Source organism: Haemaphysalis longicornis, unplaced genomic scaffold (genome assembly GCF_048455015.1).
Source record: "Haemaphysalis longicornis isolate Haplotype H1 unplaced genomic scaffold, Haemaphysalis longicornis Haplotype H1 scaffold_2, whole genome shotgun sequence".
NCBI classification, from domain to species: Eukaryota; Metazoa; Arthropoda; class Arachnida; order Ixodida; family Ixodidae; genus Haemaphysalis; species Haemaphysalis longicornis.
The window spans coordinates 161607249-161616096 of record NW_027526295.1 but is presented as its reverse complement, the minus strand read 5'-3'; the positions used below and the strand labels follow the sequence as shown (position 1 = coordinate 161616096).

At 50.5% G+C, this 8848-nt stretch overlaps 1 protein-coding gene across 1 annotated transcript in view; it reads left to right on the top strand.

Moving 5' to 3' along the window:
- LOC144169409 (uncharacterized) overlaps positions 1-8848 on the top strand; it is a 180404-nt gene that overhangs the window by 115254 nt on the left and 56302 nt on the right. The window contains exons 10-11 of the mRNA XM_077698538.1: positions 1863-1951; positions 2336-2459. Coding sequence (XP_077554664.1) covers positions 1863-1951; positions 2336-2459 — 213 coding nt within the window. The remainder of the gene's footprint in view (positions 1-1862; positions 1952-2335; positions 2460-8848) is intronic.

Sequence of the window (8848 nt, the reverse complement as noted above, 5' to 3'; positions counted from 1 at the left end):
CGCGTATCTGCTCCTTTCGTTGCAAATGTCGTAAAAAGACGATAGTCTTTATCGGCTATTGCGAAGTAAATGCCTCCCTTCGTTTTGCCGCTCACCTCTCATGTTGTTCCTCTTGCGTCGCGCTCCTCCCAAGGTAAAGACGCCAAAGGTTTGCTTAAATCATTTTAAATTTCCCGCGTTCCACTGCTCCAAACCGGGTGTCTGGATGCGAACGCTGCTGTACGGCGGAGACGCGCGTTAATCGAGGCGCCCTACTTCAACGTTTATAGAACCGCGTTTCCCTACTCCACGTGCGTTGCAAGCAGAACGTGGAACCTATCTAGTGGAACCTTGCGTAACTGTTGCCGGTTGATTTCTTAAAATGGCGCAAGAAGCTATAGTGGCGCGGGCGACAGTAGGCGACGGCGAAGTGAATTCTTTTTCTGCAGTTGATGAAGTATTTGATTTCGCAAAAGCAAGCATGTTTGATTTTTTTATAAAGGAACACTGCAAATATCACTTCTGTATTGATTTGCTGTCTCATATTTGCGTAATGTCTTGTTCTTCTTCAACAATGTTGACAAGTATGAACCTTACACCGGACATAGACAGGTAGATTTAGCTGTGACTATATAAGACTAATGGGCAGGCATTGTTTTGCTTTGGCCGGGTGGCTGAATCGAGTCACAGACAGACAGACGGACAGACATACAGACATACAGACAGACCAAAATTTCTGGGTTTAAGGAGCCCAAGAAAGACTATCGTCTATAAAAAAGGTGGAAAGGTGGTTGGTACCTTTTTTATAGGAACCGGTAAAACACGAAACTACGAAACTGAAATCTGCCTACGCAGGAGCATTTAAGTGTTTATTGTATATCCATATGAATTTGCACATCGCTATTTATATTACGTCGGTATGGCACCCTTAGACGCATGAACTTTAGACACTGGATTGCACGCGCCGGAGCATTGCGTAAATCCGACTGAAGCCACAGCTCATTGAAAACCGCGTCAACTAAACCGAACCGAAACAGAAACCGAAAGCAGTAGGGGGCGAAGGGTGTCCCAATTCACCCGCGTTCCGCGAACACGAAGACGCTGGCATCGAAATCCAACTGTCGGCGCTCATTAGCGCCATGATGAACTACTTCGCTTCGCCTCTTCTGCACGACAGCACCATCTTAATGAAGAGGTAGTCGTAGCGCAGTGTACACAGCGCTGTGTACCTACCGTTGCGGCGAGAGAGTTCGTGGCTCGAATCCGGGTGGAGCCGCGTCAATGGAACTTTTTCTGGCGATGTCACTTCCATGACGGATATGACACCGGTGAAATCTTGGTGTACCCGGGCATAAAACATTTACGTGTTAAAATGCCTATGTGTTCTTAAGTTCAATGGCGTTGAACGCTTCAAGGAACCTTACTACGTCTTTTATCCTGACCACATGGGGAGACCTAGTGAAACCCACTTACAGATGACGCAACAACAGTGTTTGTACAAAACAGCCGGTAGCAATCTCGGAACTGCTGCACACGCGGCAGAGTGCAGATTCATGGCACAAGATGAACGAATATCGTGAAGGGGCATGTCGGTTGCATACTTACTGCTTGAAACCTTTTACGTGTGGACAGGTTAAGGACACCAGTTAGTGCAACGTCAGGTTGGTTGAAATGTACCTTTAAATCGATTGCGTTACCCAGTACATTCTCACAATAAATACGCCGTAATGCAAGTAAGGAAACAAAATAGCGAAAAACGAAAGCTATTTCACGACCTTGTGGACTTCCATCCAAAAATGTAATGAGTGGGCGTCGCAATCACTTTTCTTTTTTAACGTAGGGTGCGCATGAATATTTCATTTCAAGGTGCCTCAATCTTGCAGAACCAATCGTGAATATGCACGAACGATACCAACATTCCAACGGACGACTGAATGGAAACCACGAAGGCCACGTGAACGGCGACGACGAGGTAAGGTTGCGACACGACAGCTTGCTTTCAGGCACTAATTATCATCCCCGCATTGCATGACGTTGACCCGCAATTTTCTTCTAAAAGTTTTTCAAGAACATGTTATCTCTGAATCAATGTCTGCCCGGAAGATGAGTGCGTAGTATTTAAAGCGACACTTCAAAATAATGTCGAAAGTTGTCGAAGTAGTTACATTCGTGCGCGAACTCGGAAGGTAGGCACGAAAAGTGGCGCGCAGATTGAATTTAAGCTACTGTCGTCTTCCCACGTATGGGCGGTTTCGCTTTTGATTTGCCACAAATCATAGCCCTGTGTGCTCGAGTTTCTCTTCCAACAGAAACAAAAACCCGCAGTGTTTTACCATCCTGTTTTACTTTTGAACAGAACCAGTCCGAAGGCTCTCAAGAGACGCCCGATGAGAAGTCCGCACAGTTGGCCAGCCAGCAGGAGTCTCTCAAGAAAGTCATGATGCGCACAAAGCCCATGCTGCCACCTGTTATACTTCCACGTGAGGCATTTTTGTCATTTGGGTTTTTTCGATAGTAAGGACAAACAGCGCAAGGTCAAAAACAAGCACCGCCGCAGGCCACCTTCACCAACTGAACGGCCCTTTGATCAAAGACCGCCATTCAAGCATCGGCGACTAGACTCAGAGACACCGTCAACTGCGTCCATGAGTTCCACAATAGTAATAATGGTAATACTTCGAAGCGCGAAAGGTACGCCGTTGTTCCTAACGCGAACACATTTCCTTTCTGAGGCTACCTTGATAGTTAATGCCACTAACCAGCAGGCAAAGAAAGCTTCAAAATTGTGCCATGCGAAAGAGTAATGGGCTTAGTCGCAGATGCTCCGAGAAAAGCTAAAACGCGCCAGGAACCGGGTCGAAACAACCGCAACGAAAGACATTGCGTGGTTAAGGTCACTTAAAAGTATAACGTCTATGTTTCCTGTGGCCAAATACTCCAAAACAATACGGTACTCGTTGTCGCCTCAAAGGGGAGGGGGCGTCCGTTACCCGCTCCTTGTCTTATTTACTGCCCTGATCGTGCTTACGTAGAATGCTAATGAGTGATAGAACTGGTTCACATAAGAGCGCGCACCTGCTTCCCTTTTTTGCCAGCAATTGCCAGGCGCTGTGCGGTGCCATTTTATAACTGTCACCGAAAACCCTTGGGGAACTTGGCCACCGATCCTCTCTTTTCCTCTTCTCTCTCACATACCTTTTCCCCCTGTTCTCTCCCTGTTTTTCCAGCCTTGTCTCACTCCTACTTCGCCATCCTCAAATTTCCACCTCTACTCCAAGCACCCGTTCCTTTCCCCTTTCCTCTCTGCGCGTCCGACCCCCTCCCCCCTATATTCTTTATGAGCCCTCCTTTCTACACCCGTCACCTCTTCTATTTGCATTTCCCTTTCCGCCTAACTGTTTTTTTTTGTATCTATTGTTAATGGTATACTCCTTTGTAACAGGGTTATAACATGCGTGATTTCACCAGAGAATCTATGTTTAATTCTACCCACTCAAACTAGTTTACTTCTCACCGATTAGCACCAACTGTTACTACGTTTATGGGGAATGAGGCGCTAGGAATCTGTCAATAATGGGCAAAACTTGACTAACGAGAAAAAAATATTCATCGTTGTGAATGTCTCCTTCCCTGAAAAATTTGCCGGCCAATTTTTGTTCCTGTACCTCCAGTAAGCTTGAGCACGTATTTAGGAACCTTGATTTTTTTTTTCTGTTGGCAACACGCTTCGATATTTTGCTGCTCATTCAGTGCTAACATTTTGAGTCCTCGACAGGTGGGCTTCAGGCCAGGCTGCTCGATATGGTCGGCGCACATAGACCTAGAGAGCCGCCTTCATCTGGCTCGTCGTTCCAAAGAGGCCGCAGCGCTTGTGACATTGGATGTGGCCAAAGCTTATGATTGCGTGGAACATGGCATACTTTTAGAAAAGATGCATCGATTATGTTTTCCCGAATATGTTACTTCGTGGGTTAGGATGTTTTTAACCGGTCGCAAATTCTTTATTGCTCAGAGCGGCGTTACCTCCTCACATTACAATCAAACGCGAGGCTTACCTCAAGGATCCGTTCTTTCTCCGGTTTTATTTAATGTCTTACTCAGCGAGGTTCCCGTTATTGCGGGCGTACAGTCGTACTTGTATGCTGACGACCTGGCGTTTTTTAGCTCTTCAAGCAATGTACATGTCTTGTTTCAGTCACTGCAGCTTTATATGTCGACCTTAGAGTCATGGCTGGATGGCCTCTACCTATCCCTAAATGTCGACAAGTGCGCACTCTTGGCATTCCCAGTGAAAGACCCAATTTCGATTGATCTGACATACAGACAGAAATCAATACCGCAGGTTACCTCTCTGAAATATCTAGGAGTGTTGTATGAGAGCACTCTGAATTGGCGTCCTCACATTGACTTCATTGCGGTGAAAGGGGGGAGAGCGGTTTCCGTGTTGAAGAGATATTGTAATAAGAAATCGGGTATGCGCAGAGACGTCCTCCTTATGCTCTATCGCATGTACGTGCGCCCTATTCTGGAATTCGGCTGTATCCTTTTTTCTAGTTATCCGTTCTACAAGCTCCGACCATTGATTACATTAGAAAGGCAAGCTTTGCGATTGTGTTTGGGATTGCCAAGGTACGTCCCCATTCGGGTATTGTACTGGGAGGCTCGAATCCTTCCTCTGATATCTCGTTTCAAGGTGTTGACAGTAGAAGCATACCTTCGTGCAATGGAATTGCCTATATCACGATCGCAAATGGTTTTTGTACACTCCCCAGCGTCCTTTTTTGCCCAATCATGGCCCATGTACAAGCGTCCACAGGTAGTGTTCGTCCAGTCCTTGCTCGCCCCTTTAAATATCAACATATTATCTGTACCTACGTTTGAATATCGCACTGCGAGTGTGGACATTGACTTCGTCAACATTTTTCCCTCCAATGCCAAATGCTTGCCGGAGAGAACGATATCTGGCCTTTTAGAAAACTACCTAGAAGAGTTCCCGACACATGTGGTTATAGCCACAGATGCTTCTGTCCGAGACAAAAAAGCTGGTGTAGGTATCTTTTCACCTGCGCTTGACTGGGCATTTCCTCTTCGTCTTCCGAATTTCACGTCAATATATTTGGCAGAATTTTTGGGAATCGCGCTCGCTCTTCGAAAGCTCAGCGAAGAGCATTCCCAGGTGATCATTGTGACGGATTCTTTTTCGGTTTGCTCCGCTTTATCTTCCCCAACCGTTTCTCCACTTCGCCGATCGCTGTCGATGCTTATACCAGTACATGTCAGGGAAATCCGGCTGGTCTGGGTCCCAGGGCACAGAGGAGTTGAACTTAACGAAACTGCTGATTACCTGGCAGGAGTAGCACTGAATGGTCCTCTCGTTGATACTGTGCCCCCGGTAGCCTATGTTGTTGGAACTAGGTTTCGAAGGTACAGTTCACTGGACAGCTTCCCACCAGACAGCATCGCTGGCTGCCCAGACATTGAGCATCTCCGGTACTCTTGGAAGTGTGACTTTGCGCAGTCTCGGCTGTGCGAGGTCACACTGACTTGCTTGCGATGTCGAACACCTAATTTGAATTTTTATCTGCACCGTGCACGCATAGCGCCATCGGCCACCTGCAGCTTCTGTCAAGAGGAGGAAACACTTGACCACTTCCTGTTGTCTTGCCGGCGGTTCTCTTCCCTCCGAAATCGTTACCTGGAGGCTCCCCTCCGGCGCCTGGGTCTCGCCTTGTCGGTGCCTAATTTATTGTCATTTGGGGCAGTCGGGCTTGGTCGGTGCAACGGGGATGTTTTTCGCGCTCTTCACTCATTTATTGCCGAAACAGGTCGCTTGCCTTGTTAATCAATAGCTTCAACCCATTTTTAATCGTTTATTGAAATACCTGTTGGTACAGTAGTATTGAATTTCTTTTGGTTCCAAAATTGTTAGCATCACTGTACCCTATTTTCCCTTCGTTTGAAACTAATTACTAAGCTTCTTTAGCAGTGAAATCACAATAAGACTTGGCCAATCCCCCAGAGTGGGTACGCGCCATTCTCGTTCCGGATCCAACCAACCAACCATTGTGAGCTGTGAAGAAGAGGAAGATCTCGACCGCGCGTGTAGATTGCGTGCCGTTTCGCCGCCATTATTATTTCTGTCCTGCAGCTAGACATAGACCGAGACTGTCTGCGCTTTCTGGCCCTCTTGTTGCTGTTTGCAATGTTCCCCTACACCTCGAATGACTTCACGGGAGGCTACCCCACCCCTGCCAGTCCGGACCCCCTCCGGGGCCCGTGGTTCCCAGAGGGCACGTTTCCTATGCCATCGCCGCCACCGTCACCAGTGTATCCGTCCCCGTCACCCTTGTCCACCGGGTACTTTTCTCCGAGTCCGCCTTGCCCGGTGTTCAGCCCAAGCCCAACTATGAGCCCCAGCCCCATCCCGACGGAGCCATTTCCGTTCCCGACCAGCCCGTTCCCCACGATGTATTCGCCGTCACCATACACGCCCATGGAAGCGCCGTACGCCTTCAGCAGCCCAGCGCCATACCACATCGTACCGCCTCTTCCTCCGAGACCCGACACGGCATGGCCTCGCCTAGATCGAGACCGCAACAGAGAGGACAAACAACGCAAGGCCAAAAATAAGCGCCGCCGCAGGTCAGCTTCACCAGCAAAACGGCTCTTTACTCAAAAACAGCCATTCAAACGTCGGCGACCAGACTCAGAGACACCGTCAACTGCGTCCATAGGTAAGCTTATCGCCGAGCTCCGAGCCCTCGATGCTGTCACAAGCGCAACCACGGTACGACGACCACCATATCCATGGCTCCGCGCCGGGCGCAGCTCGGTCTTGTCGCCTCAGACGAATATGGTGGAGAACAACCTACCCGGAATGCGTTACCTTGGCGGCGTCGGTTATCGGCAGCGTTCGCGGGAAAGCGGCTACGAAGACAACGAATTGGACATATGCACGTTGAATGCCTGCGTTCCAGTGGTGCTCATCGTGGCCTTCGTGCTTTTAATGCTTCTGGGTACCGCTAGCAAACTGCTGCAGACTGTTTCCGAAGATTTCCCCGTCGTCGACGCCCCAATACGAAGTCCAATGGCTGGTCAGGGCAGGTCCGCGCGAGTTGCGGTAGAGGGAGCGGTGGCGACCATCAAGACGCCGGTTTCTCCAGCGGATGGTTCTACCGGGGATTGCTCCACGGACTCGTGCCTATGGGAGGGACAGTACCTCTTAGGGAAGCTGAATCACCAGATTCCTCCCTGCCACGATTTTTACTCGCACGTTTGCTCAGACGCCTGGTTTAAAGACAGCAAGAACCTCAACTCTCAGCCCTTCAGTTACAGGGCGTCGTCCGCAGTAATAGAAGCGCTGTGGAAAGCACTACAGAGACAGGCCATCAATGAAAGCACGTTCGTCAGTCACGCGGCTCTTATTCTGCGGCACTGCATTCCTGGCCGCAGCCAGAACGCAGCTTCTGACAGCTGGTCGGCCATGCACCGGATACTCGAGGACCTTGGACTAAAGGAGTGGCCGTACGGTGACACATTGCCCAGCACGGACATCCACGATATAGCGAAGGTGGCCGACAAGATGCTGGGCTTGTCCTCTATTGTCTCAATGTCCGTGAGAGAAAGACCCGCTGATCGCAAGATCTTGCTGCACCTCAACTCGCCGCCCATACTTCTCCGGCGGCATGAAGACATCTTTCCGGGGGAGCAGCTAAATACGTACGAAACCTTCGTCGCTAGGGTTTTAACGCTCCTAAAGGCTGGAAGCTGGTACACGAAAAACCAGGCACTCGAAATCGTGCGTTTTGAGGAGCGCTTGAGTGACGCTGCCGCGGACTCTGCGCGCAGTGTTCCCATGCTCCACGTCGTGCGGCCCCTAGGACAGGTCAAGTCGTACTCACACTGGAACTGGAACGAGTACTTCTTGCACTTCCTCACTGGCAGCGATGGCCAGCATTCGTTCAGCGAGCTCGTTCTCCTTGACGAGCTCTACTTTAAGCGCCTCTCAAGCATTCTTTCCCAGGTTAGCTCGAGAACGCTGGCAAACTACATCGGATACAAGCTGCTTGTCCACCTTTCACCGCTGCTGCCCCCGAGCGACGCCGAGTTCATGCTGCCGCTGAGCCACTCGCACCATTCGGCTGGCTCCGTACCTGCACGCACCGAGGCTTGCATGTACCTGCTGGAGCGGCTCTACCCGTACGGGACACGCATTCTCGTTTGGGCCACAGTCATTCGCAGTGTCCCGGGCATCATTTCCGGTGAAATCGCCGACGACCTGCGGCAGATGGAAGAGCTGGCGCGCTTCGAGATGAGGCAGAGTGCCGCCACAGCCCCATGGCTCTCGCAGGAGGAAGCGGACAGGGCCGTGCTCAAGATTGACCGCTTGCGAGTCGTGCTTGCTCCTAAGCGCGCAGAGTTGGAGCTGCCCTACCCGCTGCTGTACGCGGCGGCCATCCTAATGCCCGATGGTGGGGGCACGACTATCCTGGAGACGTACTACACGCTCATGAGGACTCTGCGAGCCCACTACTGGTCGACGGCGAATCTGACGTACTTTCACGAACCGCTGCTGCCGACCGAGAGTGCATTCCAGGCGGGATTCTCGTACGACGTCTATAACAACGTGGTGTCCATGTCTCCGGCTACCGTGGCGTTCGTGGCGGCCATATCCAGACGCTTCGACCACACTGCGGTGCCCTTCTTGCTGGGCCAGTTACTGCGGGGAATGTTCTCGGTGATAGACGTCCGTGGCAGCACCGTAAACGCGGACGGCGATCTTCTTAGCTGGTGGTCGTCGACGTCAGAGGACCGGTTCCTGGGAAGGGCGAGGTGCCTGCAGGCAAGGACGCTTTTTGTTGGGAGAGTG